Source organism: Pyxicephalus adspersus, chromosome 4, assembly GCF_032062135.1.
Source record: "Pyxicephalus adspersus chromosome 4, UCB_Pads_2.0, whole genome shotgun sequence".
NCBI classification, from domain to species: Eukaryota; Metazoa; Chordata; class Amphibia; order Anura; family Pyxicephalidae; genus Pyxicephalus; species Pyxicephalus adspersus.
In genome coordinates, this window is record NC_092861.1 from 29,940,297 (window position 1) to 29,955,820 (window position 15,524).

The following is a 15,524-nucleotide window of genomic DNA, read 5'->3' on the forward strand; positions in this document are numbered from 1 at the left end:
GGTCTCGGCAGTTCTGGAATGGCCGCAACCCACTGATCTCAAGGGCCTTCAGCGCTTTTTAGGGTTCGCAAACTTTTATAGGAAGTTCATACGGAACTTCTCTTCCATTGTTTACCCCCTTACCAACCTCACTCGGAAAGGGGCGGATTCCTCAAGGTGGACTCCAGCCATCTGTTTTCATAACTATACTTTATTCCCGTGGTCCCGTGGTGGTGGTTTCTATGAAAAATGTAAACAATTTAAAAATAGGAGCACATAAGAAAAATGTGATTTAATTGATATCTTCAAAGAAATCAAATAATGCTGTAAAAACCTTATATGCCCTTAAAAAGTCATTTAAAACTAAGGAGCTTCTTTCCTCAACAGTAATAAAAAGCTGTTTTATCCTTCCAATGTGTGACTTGCCATCCTGCTTTGAATCTAAAACTGTATGCCTGCTAACACTTGGACAGGCTTGCTCCAGGGTTTAAATATGTTGGCAATTCCAATAACCAAAGCTTGTTTGAGACCCCTGTTCCTATTTATACTGTTTACATTTGTAAGTGATCACCTATTCTATAATCCATTAGAGCAGGGGTCCCAAACCCCCAGTCCGCAACCCACTAGTGGGCCATGGCCGTCTGACAGCTAGGCCGCGATACCACGTAGACCAGCGGTGGTCCGCGCCTCTGGCTGGTGCACCCCCCAGTGGGGTCAAGAGAAGGACCCGGCTTGGGGGGACGCACCGGTCTGAGCCGCAGACCCTGTCTCCATCGCAAGCTTAAAGCAGTGGGCGGGTTGTGTCCCTGGACACAAAACGCCCACCCTCCCATCACAGGCACAGATCTGCAATGGGAGTCTGGGGGGAAGTTTCTTCCCCTTTGAGTGACACCCGGCTTCCCTCCCATGCGCGGCCCGGAGTCCATAAACTTAGTGGTCCGTGAGTTCCAAAAGGTCGGGGACCACTGCATTAGAGACAAAAAGGAAACATGAATAGTTCTGGTCTGCTTTATTCTAGTTTAACATTTGTAAATGTTTTTTATGGCACCTTAGCTCAGCACTAGCTTGTGGTTTGCTGCATGTCTTTTAACAGATGACTAGTCCCTGCCGCAGAAGCATGAAGAAGTTTCGATTGATATATAGTTGCTCTGTAACTATGTTTCCATGTAATTATGTTTACATTCCATAGTGACTTGGTGTCACTAACTTGTCTTGTAATAGTTTTAGGTCTTTTTCTACTGTTCATCTTCTTCCTCTCTTGGGGATGCTGCTTCCCTGTTTTAGTGTAAAATAAAGGACACCATGTGTTGTATTTGACAGTGAAAAAGTTGCATTTGGCTTTCATTTTTTCATGCAGTTACCTAACTTTTGATTAAAAATTAATATCTGTGGCATAAAATAAATATCAATGTTCTCAAAATTATGGGCAAGCTTAAGATGCCAAGATCTTAAAAACAGTTGATATTGTGAAGAATACACTAAGGATAAACATAAAGGGCGTGGCTGCCTACCCAATAGATTTATTAGGTTGCACCAATTCATGCAGATTAGATGGACTATTTTCCCTTGATTTTCTACTCAAGCTCAAATGTTTGAATACATTAACATATACACACCACAAATATTGCACCAACAAGAAATCTATTTCTTAAAAAGCACTGGATAGCCCAGAGTAATAAACGTATATAATGTTCCACTGTTTGATCCATCATTCTCTACATGCTTACATATCTGAAGTGTTTAAAAAAAGGACCTTCATGGAAGAATCTCCAAAAAATGGATAGATTTTGGTGAACAAATGACACCATCAATGGCCAACCAATCACCAAAAAGGTTAGCCATGGACCCAGAAGTCCACTGTGAAGTTGGTGACTAAGATGGCTTACGAAGAACAGTTCCTGGACCTCTCATCACTGCAAGGTGTCTACAAAAAGGTGTGTGTCATTATTAGCAAGTATGCTGTGCAGATTATGGCAAAGCTAAGCCACATCAACAAGGATTGAGGTCTACTTTAACATAACAGAAATGCACTGTAAAATGATGTGTTCTTTTTTTTTTATTGGTTAAGCACAATAGCAAGGAAACTAACATTTTTACATGAGGCCAGCAATGGCAGCTTTCATGTTTCTTTCTAGAAAGGTTTATTTCAAGCGTAAAAGTTCCACTTTAAAAGTTTGTTATTAGGCAGGGTTTATTGCAGAAAGGGACAGGGAATATCTCTTCTGCAATAAAACATACACACCTGCCTGATCACTCTCTTCAACTGTCAGTATCACGGAGCTGTGCATGAAAGAGCCTTTTGTCTGCTAAGATTATTTTTGATGGCGGGGTTAGCTCTACTTTTTGTTGTAAATACATGACCATCTATAGTGATTGCCTCTACCTGCCTATTAGTTTGTTTTGTTCCCTACTTTTTATCTTGCATGACTTTGGAAGCAAGAGTCAGTCTGGCATTCTTTACTCTACTTTAAATTAAGTTTTGTTTGATTTCTAATTTGCTTTAAACGTAACAAACTACTATACTGAATAACTGGGGTGACAAGTCTCTGGCAAAGGACCTGATATGTTGTTTCAGGTTTCAGGTTGTATCCAAGAATTGCAGCTATTCCAGACTGATATGGCATCATTGATTTGTCTTCTAACTGATTTGGGGCAACCTCACCCTGCAGACACATTTTTTCAATCTCAGTCCTTTTTCTTTGCAGTATCGTAACCTCACGTTGCATTCGTTCCATTCCAAACTCATCTACACGTTTCCAGAAGGAATTGTTAAAATGGACATACAATTGCCAGTCAAGGCTGTTCCATTTTTTTATATTTTCTTGTATTTGTAAAGTGAGGGTTTTCATGGTGGTGTTACTTCTTCTATTCAGTGGAAAGGACAGAACATCATCAAATGACCAACACAGAGCTTCCTTCAATAGAATAAGAGACTCATCAAAGTATTCCGTGATCAGCACCAGATCAAAGATTATTTCTACTGTCCCCTGTATTAACTTTACGTTTTTTATAGAATCAAGTCCATTATGGTCAAATCCCAAATCAAAAGTCATGAAGTTCTTAGCCATGTGGCTATATGCCATTTTTACATCATAATATTTAGAGGTATTGTTGAGAAAGTCTTCCAGGTTTGCAGCTTTTGCAAATGGCTCTTGGTTCTTGAAGTAAGAGAAAGAGGATTCCATCTGGTAGATTGGATTCCGCAAGACAGTGAAATAAAAAGTGTCATACGGCATCACTTTCTGAACCTGTAAATAAATCATACATCACAAATTAGTCTGTGTGAAATAAATGAAATGCTAATTGGATAAATTAGTCAGTGTTGTATATATAATGATTTTACTATTCTTCCTACATGGTATATGTATAAATAATTTGCACATACTTAATTAATTTTTGCTGGCAGCAGTAAGACGTACAGTCCCATTTACTGCCACCCTCATTCTTTCACAATGGGGCTACCATTGAGGGGAGAAGCTAGTTTGAACTGCACTGCAACCCTTATGGCTATTCTGAACACAGCCTTATGGTAGAAAGAGAAGCCTTGCAGCCCAATAAATCACAAACAATACATACAAGTATTCAGCAAGATAGCCTTAACTATATTTTTCTAATATTTCACCCTACTATTACATCTATAGTATCTATGCAAAGTTTAAATATGATCGTGCAGTGAATTACACTTCTACTAATGGGTTTAGCAGTTGTTTAGCTCTGCTAGCCACCAACACTATAGAGTAGGAAGCAGGATTTTTACCAAAAGGAACGTTTTTTAAGGCATTTATTAATAAAAAAACATTTTTAGTATACATATATATTATATAATATTGTAACAGTTAAAATGCGGTTAGGAGATCTGCACATATGCACTTTGATGCCTGGTCCGAAGCCAAATGTTGTAGCTGCCCGCACATCTACATGTAGGAATGCTAGCAGAAGGGTGCATATTAATGCATGTGAACAAGTGAGCGTGAATTAGCCAGCTTGCTTGTCAATGGCTGTGGCACCAGTAGCCAGAACAACATAATGGGCCTGATTTTTTAAAGCTTTCCAAGGGAAAGATACATTTTATTAGTGAACCTGGGTGATTCAGCAAACCTGGAATGGATTTCTTAAAAGGTTTTTGCATTTTGTTAGCAAATGTTTTCAATCCTTAACCAGATCCATTTCAGGTTTGCTGTATCACCCAGGATAACTAAAGAAAGGCCCAATGTTGGGTTACTCCTAAGTACTCCTTAGCTCCTGTGATCTGAGACCTGACCTGCACTGCTGTGTTTGAACCTGCTTTGCATACTGACCGTATTTTTGCTCCCCACTACTGTTCTTGACATGTGTACTGACTTTGCTTTCCACTTGATGATTTGGTACCCATCCAATTGTTGCCAGCTTCTACCTACCCAGACTATGTAAGTAATGTAAGTTTCTGTGCCTGGTTGATCAACTAGTATCCTGTACATACACAGTCCGAATTGTCCAGCATCTCTGTGGTGTCCAGATGGTATCCTGAGCTTCTGCTGTATCCAGACCCATCATGGGAACCCATAACCCTCCTTGTTCTATTGCACCCTGTTAGCAATTCTAAAAATCGCAGAACAGGGGGTGTAAGGAAAGCCTTTATTTAAACTCAGCTGGCTTCTTGAAAAACATACAGTGCCATTCACTCACTAGAGTTCACTATCGCTCAGAGTTCCTCCTAGCTCCCTGGTTAGACAGGTTCACACTTTCCCACACTGACACTTGGAGGACTCACACAGCATTGCTCTTTGAAAAAGAACCAGCGTTTCCACATTTGAAAGCTGGCAGCAGTGAGGGGTAGAACTACTCACTGTAGCCCCTATTGTTTCCCAATGGGGGTTGCCGCTACCAAAGTGGCAACATTTCCTGGTGGGAGGCAGTGGTAAACACACTACAACCTCACTTCCAGTGTGAAGTAGCCCTTACACATTCTAAAACCACCTCCTCGCCTGTGTTTCCTCTCTGCTGGTATACACCAGGGCATTTTAAATTTGTAATCAAAGTAAAAATGTAATAGTTTGCAGGATTAACATTATAAAAAACTAGAATTGTCTATTGAAGTTCTCTCTCACCTCTGGTAACATAAAGCGCATATGATGGCACATGATGTTGAAAGTCTTCTTTCCACTTTCAGTAAAGCCATTTACTTTAGTGGCTGAGAATGGGCTGGGTAAAGCGAAATCTATACTTTGAACAGGTAAAGCAAAGGTCAAGTTGTGGAATTCGCCATAGCGGAAGAGGATGTTCACAATGGTGCTGCTGGCTGTTTTGTGGGTCTTCAAGAAAAAGATATTTGTCTTGGGCTGACAGGACCCTTTGTCTTTATTGAACCTTGTCTTCCTAAGGTCAATTCTGTTCCCAAATCTTAAAAAGACAAAAGAAGATTTTTTGTTCATAGTGATGACACACCTTTTACCCTAAAGTGACTCTGTCGCCAAAGTGAAAATCCAAATTAAACATGTATGGTAGAAAACTACCTATCTTTACTGCTCCCTGCACCACCTATGCCACTTAATGAAAAGGAAATCAGGAGCTGAATTAAACTTTCAGGACTATAAATCTTCTGGTTCCCTCTGTCATTTGTTACATCACAACACAGTAGTACCAAAGGAGTTGGCAAGAGAAACCAAAGTTGCCTCTAGGGAATCGGGAGATTGAAGTGTTGATTTGTGAAGAAACCTTGGCTTATGATTTCTCCTCCATGGAGAGGCATTTTTGGGTGCATTAGGTGGCAGAGTTAGGTACACATAAATATGGTTTGCTCTCCGTCTCTCTATACTGTTATTGGTAGGCAGGTAATAGCCTCCCCTTAATAATTTCAAGTAGAAAAAAGCAAATTAAAAGAATAGACAGGGTTTAAAGGCTGATTTTTAAAGAATAATTATGTATTAATACATAAGTAAATAACAATCAATTTGTACATTCCCAAGCCCTTTGCTTTGTCAAGGGGTTGGGGTATCCATACTATACAGAAAAACAACTACAGTCATTTCATAACTGTTGCAGTCCTAATTACCCAACACGTTTCGCCTAACTAGGCTTCCTCAGGAGTATATATTAGGGACTGTACGGTCTATACAAATCATAAATTAAACATATAATAAATTCATATCTGGTACATATGAGTCACAAATTAAATTGATTGTTATTTAATTATGTAGAAATTATTGTATGAACGCATAATTATTCTTTAAAATCGGCCTTTAAACCTCGCCTTTTCTTTTCTTTTGCTTTTTTTTACCGGGTAGAGTTAAGTATTTACTTACTGTTTTACAGGCACACTTCTTATTTGGACTTTTTGCAACATGTCCTTTACAAGTGTAACTGTATTTAGACTATGAACGTTCAAATATTTATATGAGTTTCAAAACAAACCTACACTGATTTCTAGTTGCAGACACTGTAAAGCAATTCAACAAAATACATAGAAGAAGCAATAAATTCATTACTAAGAAACTCAGCACACACTGCTTTCTCCTTTAGTGATTCTTCCAGGCTCCTAAAAATGTAAATATTACAGAGCTGTTCAGAGAACAGAAACTATTAGACACAGCCAATTTTTTATTTTATTTTCTAACAGTGACGATCTACTTCATTAATATTAGGATACTCAAGGTTGGTCCCTGGTATGACTGAACAGTAGCTTCATTGTAACTTTGCAATTAATATTTATTAGGATGGAGTTAAAATTAAATTGGAAATGTCATACTCATAAATTTACATAACAGTTGCATATTCAAGTTTTGCAATTGTTAATATTTCAAATAATATCCCGTCTGTGTGTTTCGACACATTATCATAAAGTACTCAGTATCATAAGTATCATCCAAAGTACTTGTTTTACCTGTGAACCTGAGATCACTAAAGTAATGAAACAATTGTTCACTCTACACAGCAGCATTTTATTTGTTTCTGCAGGAAGAGGCATAGCAGAGCTGGATAAACTCAGCTCTGGGTACATCTGGATGTGTTTTGTGGCACAATTGTGTAAATCTCAGGACTGATTTAAAGGGAATACAATTTTTTTCGGCAGGTAATACCTATTTCATATATGCATTTCTTCTGCATATTTTCGTGTTTGCTGGGAATTAAGATTTTAGGTGGTCTTTTTTTTGCCCTTTGTAATATAAACTGAAATTGCTTTATATAAAGTGAATATTGTGGACTGTTTTTGGCCACCTGAAAGTAAAAAAAAAAAAAGTAAAAAACTGAAGGTAATTATTTTCACTGAGCTCTGTATCAGTAGACTTTTGACTGTACTGAAATATACATGTACGTATACTCAGTAAATAGTATGAATCTGTGGAAATAGAGCTCTGAAAGTGTTTTATTTATTAAGCCACCTACCTGTCTGAATCATGGGAAACCCAAATTAGTATGGCCAGGGACATTGTAGCAGTTACAATGAGAACAGCACTTGTAATTTTCAGATACTGAGTATTCCTGTAGATATAATATAAACAAGACATAATCATTTACTTTCATTCAGTTATAAACACAGAAATATCATGATAAGGCAGGTTGAGACCACATGGTAATTCAGGGCACCATTTGTTTAAGCAGCATCAGGTCCTCCAAAATATGAATACAGATGTTTATTTCTTATAGCACTTGCTATCTATCAAAAAAGCCAGAAAAATGACTGTATTTCTCTTAAAAAAATACAGCTATTTCATTCTGATCACACTTGCTGTCTATCAAAAAAGCCAGAAAAATGTCTGTATTTCTCTCCAAAAAAAACAGATATTTTATTCTGATCCCACTTGCTATCTATCAAAAAAGCCAGAAACATTCCTGTATTTCTCTAAAAAAAACATTTTTCATTCTGATACCACTTGCTATCTATCAAAAAAGTTAGAAAAATTTCTGTATTTCTCTAAAAAAAAATACAGATATTTAATTCTGATCCCACTTGCTATCAACTAAAAAGCCAGAAAAATATCTGTATTACTCTCACAAAAATACAGATATTTCATTCTGATCCCACTTGCTATCTATCAAAAAAGCCATAAAAATGTCTGTATTTCTCCCCAAAAAATACAGATATTTAATTCTGATACCACTTGCTATTTACCAAAGAAACTGTTTGGTACAGGTGGATTTTTGCCCGAATAAGTAAAAAATGAGTGGTAGACGCAGGGGAAGGCGTGGTGATGGGGGACCTGCCGCATCTGCCAGCATTGTGGACTCTGCTCCCTTCCGTGACCTGATGGCCTGTGCTGAGCGTCGGTGGAATATACCAAGCAGGCATTAAATCTCCCTCACAGCTGTTCCCAGTTTACATGCACATTTAATGGATAACCTCTTTCGGGCATTGGCATTCGTGGTGTCTAGTCAAATCCACGTCACCATGGACAGCTGGACAACCAGGCACGGAGTAGCAAACTGGTGGCAAACTGGAGAAAGGTCACATAGCCAGAGAACTCTTGTTCGCTTTGCACAGAGAGGTTGAGGCTTGACTGATGCCCTCCGGTCTCACAACAGGCAACGTAGTGTGTGACATTGGGGCCAACCCTGTGGCCAAGCTGCACATGGGCCGAATAACACATGTGCCCTGCTTTGCGCACGTACTAAACCTGGTGGTGCAGAAGTTCCTCCACACGTACCCAGGACTGCAAGACTTACTGAGACAGGCTCGCTCCATCTACAGCCATGTACGCCGATCCCCTATTGCTGCCACTGTGCTTAGCAAGATCCAGCGCCAAAAGAGGCTTCCACCACATAGACTGATTTGTGACACTGTGACTAGATGGAACTCCACCCTGCACATGATCCAGCGTCTGTATGAGCAAAAGCTAGCCATCCGCCATTACTTTGTCAGCATGGTGCATGGAGGCAGTGGGGACCTACAGCCACACAACTGAGCTATTTTACCAGTGACCAGTGGCTGCAGATGGAGATGCTGTGCAAGGTACTGGCCCCCTTGGAGCAGGTCACAAACGGGAGCAGTCAGGCTGGAACAATGTCATACCCATCATCTTTCTGATTATAATACCCTGTGTGACCTGATAGAAAGTGGCAATGAGAGAGGAGGGGTAGAAATGTGGGAGTATGAGGGTGACATTATACTCCATAGCACACAGCCAGCATCAGGAGGAGCATGAAGGGACACTGGCCAGCATAAGGAGTTTCAATAGGAGGAGGAGGAGGAAGATGATTATGATGATGAGGGAGACCATATTGGGGCTGCTGGACAGGACCCGTCCAACCCGCATTTGTGCTGTCACGCCCCAGGCATTGTGCGGGCAATGAAACAACAGGAACTGGTGCAGCTTGAAGAGGAGCAGGTGGGTGATGGGGAGGAAGATGTTTTGGCGCCTACCACGGGACATGAGGAGGATGAGCCCAGGGAACCCCTCTTTCATTTGTGTGTCCAAATGTTGCGATGCCTACAGAGGGACCCCTATATTTGCAGCATCAAAAACCGGGATGATTACTTGCTGGCCACCCTTCTGGATCACCGCTACAAAGACAAAATGTCACAGTTTCTACCCAACCCGGTGCAAGAGAAGGAAAAGGTGACCTATCTGAACAGAATACTATGCGACCGACTGTGAGGAGTTCCACGCACCACATTCCACATAGGGAGCTCAGGCGGACACCGCATCCTCCTGTAGCGGCAGTAGCAGCAGGATCAGCAGTAGTGACAGCAGGCTGCACACACCCAAAAGTATAGGCCAAGGCAGCGGGGATTTTCTGGATGCCTGGCGAAACCTGATGCGGCCACCTCAATCAACTGAAGTGCAAGGGCATAACCATCGAGAACGGATGAAGCGCATGGTGCACGATTACGTTGGCTCTTTTCTGGCTGGGGTGGTGGTGTTGACCACAGCAGTTATGAGGAGGATGCCTGTCCTGACAGTAGTGACACCATTAATTTTTGGGTCAACAGGCTTGATCAATCAAGCCATCAAGCTTCTTTCGTGTCCGGCATCCAGTGTTCTGTCAGAAAGAACCTTCAGTGCTGCTGGGGATAGGTCATGGACAACCAATCACGACTCGACTGTCACCGAAAAATGTTAATTGCGTTACTTTTTTGAAAATGAACCAAAGGTGGGTTACTAACAACTACCATATCCACACCGCAGATGTCTCTGATTGATTGGCACAAGTACTCACTGGCCAACCAAGATGTGAACCAACACTGCTCCTGTGCTGAGTCTGTCGCTGCCTATCACCAACACCCTGTCAGCTGAGCCTGCCTCGGTTGAATTTTTCCGCTAGTTATCGCAATGTCCAGGGGTGGCATTCATCGCCAATGTCATGCTTGTCATTGTGCCAGCTAGCAATATACTTTACATTTCTGCGACTTCCGGAAGACCGACAAACTGCAGATGAAAACCCCCAGTACTGCCACATTGATAGGTACCATTGCCTTTGCCTAATTTTTTCAGCTAAGTATTGTAGGGTTGGGGGGTGGCATTCATGTCATTCACTTCATGATGCAAACTAGCAATATCGTCTCCCTTCCTACTGCTTCCAGCACCACAGACCACAGCAACAGTGCTGGCGCACAAAACACCTTGGTCTGGCCCTTCACAAATTTCAGACATTTGTATTACACACTTCTGGGTGGCATTGACGATAGACAACACCCAGCTCTAGATGCCAGTTACCAATGCGGTCCCCACTCCGTCTCAGGGCCCACCGCCTCCCCATCCTCCTGCTGCTGCTGCTGCCACCTGTCAGTACTCAATTCACTAAGATTGTACACTTCTGGGTGGCATTGATGATGCACTACAACCATCTCTAGATGTCAGTCACCAATGTGGTCCCCGCTCCGTCTCAGGGCCCATTGCCTCCTCCTCCTGCTGTTGCTGCTGCCTCCTTTCAGTACTCCATTCACTAAAATTGTATTACACACATCTGGGTGGGTGGCATAGTCAATGTACTACACCCAGCTCTAGATGCCAGTTACCAATGCGTTCACTGCTCCATCTCAGGGCCCAACGCCTCCTCCTCCTGTTTTTGCTGCTGCCGCCTGTCAGTACTACATTCACTGAAACTGTACACTTCTGGGTGGCATTGTCAATGCACTACACCCAGCTCTAGATGCCAGATACCAATGCGGTTCACGCTCCGTCTCAGTGCTCACCACCTCCCCCCGCTGCTGCTGTTGTTGCTGCCACCTGTCAGTACTCCATTCACAAAAATTGTACACTTCTGGGTGGCATTGTCAATGCACTACACCCAGCTCTCCATGACACTTACTAATGCGGTCTTCTTGGCGATAGCTGACCAGAGGCCACACACTGCTACTGCTCTCGCTGACCCACGCTCCATCTCTGGTCCTTCATCCTTTTCCCTAATGTCACTGCGCTGACAACTTGTCCGCAACTTTATGGGTGGCATTCCTAACACATGTCATCCAGGTCATTATGCCAGCTAGCAATTATTATTATTTATAAACAGGATTTATATAGCGTAAACAAATTATGCAGCTATATAAATAAAATAGTGGTGCGTATATTAAAAAGCAATGCATTCTTCTGCTGTTTTGACAGCAGAGACTGTTGCTAGTGGGTTGAGTTCACCCTTTCTCAATGTCCTAATTTTTATGCTGCCTTCTGGATGCTGTCCATCATGCAAAAATCCTATTTGCCTGGTGTCACTTTGCCTGCCATTTTCTGGAAAACCACAAGGTCGTTTGGAACTTTTATATTTGTCCATTGTTGCCACTGTTCTCCTACACTTACCTTTCCAAATATGGTGGTCCTAACATGTATAGGTACTTTGCTTTTAATGTTTAAAGTCCGCCCATTGACTTTAATAGAACTCATGAATTCATTTTACCGCAATTTTGCGGACCCATCATAAGTTTGAGGAAATTTTTGCGACACTATCAGAGACCTTGTCGCTCATCCCTAATGGTAACCATTATAAAATATGCGAACACTTATTACGTGGCTTTACTTTTTTAATATAAATAGTCTACAAATATCAAAAGTATTACTTTACTTCTTCTTTCTCAGATATGGGTTCCTTTGAAAGAAGATCAATTCTAGGTTTGCTAGATCACCCAGATTCCTCCACAATACTCTATCTTCTCAAGTTTTGGATACATTTAATAAATCCAGCTCAAATAGTAAAATATAAGACCCCCTGGTTTAACCAAATATTGTACAAAAAAAAGTGTGCAGTATTATTAATAAACATGTATTACTCCTGTGAGTGTGAGGTTGCATTTTTAAGGTATATGCTACTTATACAACAAATACAATACTACTAACTTCTCAATATTATTTGCATATTGCATTCTTACCTGTAATGCATTCTTTGCATAGTCTTCTGGAGCAATCACCCTAAATAGGATCTTCCTCACACCATCAGGATTCTAGTTTAATAGAGTCCTGTCCTTGTTCTGGGACATCCTAGTAAATAAAGCCTCAGAATTGTTTTACCTATTGTACTCAGGTAAGGTCACTCCCCTTTCAGTCTCTCTTTGACAGTTCAATTTCTTCTGCAGTCAATAGTTTCTGTTGTTAGGAGCAGAGTCAACAAAGGGAAATTTGTTCTTGCCAAATTAGTTAACAAGTTACCAAGGTGGTACATGAATAGAAATAAAGTGAATGTAAACTATTATCTACAAACTTTTTTACTAACATACGCAACAAAAGATTACATAGCAAAGGAATATTACTGATCCAAAGGTTACATTCATCAGACAAATATAAAATAATTTTTGGTGGTGTTTTGACTAAGAATTGATTAACTCAATTTATTGAGAGTCTAAAGCTCCTCATTTTGTTTTAGAAAAATGCCATTATCAGTTTTGTGCTAGTTGTGCTAGTAAAAACCCACCAAGTCATATATTCTAAATGCACAAACCTGTAAAGATGGTGCTACTTATTTAGTACACCTATGACAGATGCAAAAAAAGTTATCAAAATTATATTTAACTGGATTTTAACTTATATCAATAAGAAATAAACTATAAAAAAATAAAGTGTGAATATCGTGAAACAAAAATTTGCAATTACTACTTTCTCCTTCTACACAATATTTATAATGTATGGGGTGTTTAAAGTATTTGTTAAAGCAAAAATGTGTACAAAAAATGAGTAAAATGCTCTGGCAGCTGGAGAGTTTTAGGCATATTATAAAAAATTATTTTGTATTTGTTATTGTATTTATTTATTTTAAACAGTAAGAAAAGTAAAAAAAAAGTTTATTTTTTTCAAATGAAAACTTTTTTTTTCAATATGGAATTATGTTTTTTTTTATCAAATTCATTCATAGTGAAGTACTGTGATGTGAGGGGTGAGTGACCGCTGACCTCAATTCGCCTTATCAAAAGGTTAATTACTTTGTTACTTTGTTTACTTTGCAGCTTAATCTGACCGTATTAAAACCAACAAATGGTGTGTAATACTGTTACACATAGTAAACACTAAAATACAAGAGTGTGAATTCGGTGCATCTTTTTGCACCTGTACATGACCCATGGTACAAGGAATGGCCTACAGAAAAAAAAAAGCCAACGCTGAACTAAGTACATTACATAAGGTGTTTGTAAGTTTTAACAATTACCTTCTGAGAATTGCTACCTTTTGGTCTGTACACATACCATTATCAGCATTTCTGTTCAATAATGGCAAATATAACCGGATTGATCATGTTAATGTGGAGATGTCCCACGTTCTATGCACATTGCACTTGTTTTTACTCAAGAAGAATTTTTAGTCCTACAGTTTTTTCAGTTGAGACTACAGAATGATTAGCATTTATATTGTCAGAAAAAACTAATAGATGTCTTTAAGTAGTTTAGACAGGTGCTGACACCACACAATTGCCAAAAATGCTCTCTGTTGTCAACCCACAACAAGACATTAGAATTCTAGCACATTTTTGGAAGGTTAATAGGTAAGTTCCTGCAATTGCAGGGTCTTTAAAAGATATAAAGCTTTAAATATTATGCATGCATTTCAGAGGTGTAGTACACATGTTTTTTTGTTTTTTTTTTTACATACGTACATACACATTGACGTAAAAGTTAAACTCAAGAGAAAAAAAAGGAAAACAAATATGTACCATTTATATAGAACGCTGGGCTGGTGAGGAAGGTCAAGCATTTTATACACGGCTCAGCTATTTTCATAACTAGAGTTTATTCCAATGGATTTCTATTGTAAATATACCCAACTTGGAACTAAGAGATACAGCGGGTAGGTAGGAAAACTTGCCCTCAAAGCAATCAGATAAAACTGTAAAAAACGAAAGCCTTTTGAGAGTTATTAAAAATGAAACATTATGTTTCATCACATGTAACTGACAAGTGTTTTATCTTTTTTTAAAACATTGTATTTTTATTGGGTTTTTCAAATTTTAACAAAACATAACCAAAGAAACAGAATAAAAAAGTAACATATGGGCAGGGAGAGACATCTCCGGAGCCCAGCACAATTTAACAACAACAATCTTAATCGACCAATTGCATAGACACAGGGAAAAATAAAAAAGAGAGACAGGTTTTCACCAAACTTTTTAGCCATAAATGACAGAGAAGAAAAACACCAGGACATACAATGTAGGACCCAACTAAGGCCCTCCGACCTCATACATTCAAATTCAAAGACAAATACAAGCATCTACTCGCCTAGCAGATCTTTATAACCAGGAGATTCCTGGAACATAAGCCGAGGTGCCCAAGTTTTTTAAAAATTTCTCTTACCATTTGTTAATTCTCACCGTCAAATCCTCCAATAATCTGATTAGGAATTTTATCCTAACAAGGTTTTTGTTATGGGATTAGACTAAAGCTGCGTACACACTTCCAATTTTTGTCGTTGGAAAGGATCTTTCACGATCCTTTCCAACGACAAGGGAGTGCACGATGCATGAACGGTGCTGTACATACAGCACCGTTCATGCTCTATGGAGAGGGGAGGGGGAGAGCGACGGAGCGGCACCCTGCTGCGCGCTCTCCCCTTCCCTTTCATTACGATCGGCTGTCGTCCATCGTCCATGGATCCGGCAGGTCGGTCGTCCGGACGATGGACGACACCGACTGTACACACGGCAGATTTTCGCCCGACAATTGGCCGATGCCGATTATCGGGCGATAAAAATCTGACGTGTGTACGTAGCTTTACTCAAGTTTGGATAGAGATGGACAAGTCCTAAACAATGTTCAACATTTACATAGTTAGCCAGGTTGAAAACAGACATAAGTCCATCAAGTTCAGCCACTAGTTATATAAACAAATCCCAGATAAAAACCCTATGGGCATAGTTTCATCCCCAGATTGTGTGAAATGTCTCTCTATGTTTATTGCTGTATTTGTGTTCCTGCTATTTTATGTTTAGCTGTATGACCAGTGTGTCTTAGTAAATATTCTGGACTGGCTGGACTCATTTATGTCTTGGAATATTAGAGCCCTTAGTTTTAAATTTCATCAAGTGCATTATATATTGTTCCACTGTTTATTACATTCATCTTTATATTTAGGAGGTGTTTAAAAGGACCCTCATAGTGGAAAAACTTTGCAAATTACTTTTGAATATACATTAATAGGTTAAACCCTATATAT

At 39.8% G+C, this 15,524-nt stretch overlaps 1 protein-coding gene across 1 annotated transcript; it reads right to left on the minus strand.

The window, feature by feature from the left end:
* Positions 1 to 2,362: 2,362 nt before the first annotated feature.
* On the minus strand, positions 2,363 to 7,385 carry LOC140329716 (galactose-3-O-sulfotransferase 2-like). The gene is made up of 3 exons (XM_072410102.1): positions 7,342 to 7,385; positions 5,067 to 5,358; positions 2,363 to 3,227 (listed from the first exon to the last, which is right to left on the minus strand). The coding sequence occupies exons 1-3, from the start codon at positions 7,383 to 7,385 to the stop codon at positions 2,442 to 2,444; spliced, it is 1,122 nt and encodes a 373-aa protein (XP_072266203.1). The 3' UTR covers positions 2,363 to 2,441.
* Positions 7,386 to 15,524: the final 8,139 nt, after the last annotated feature.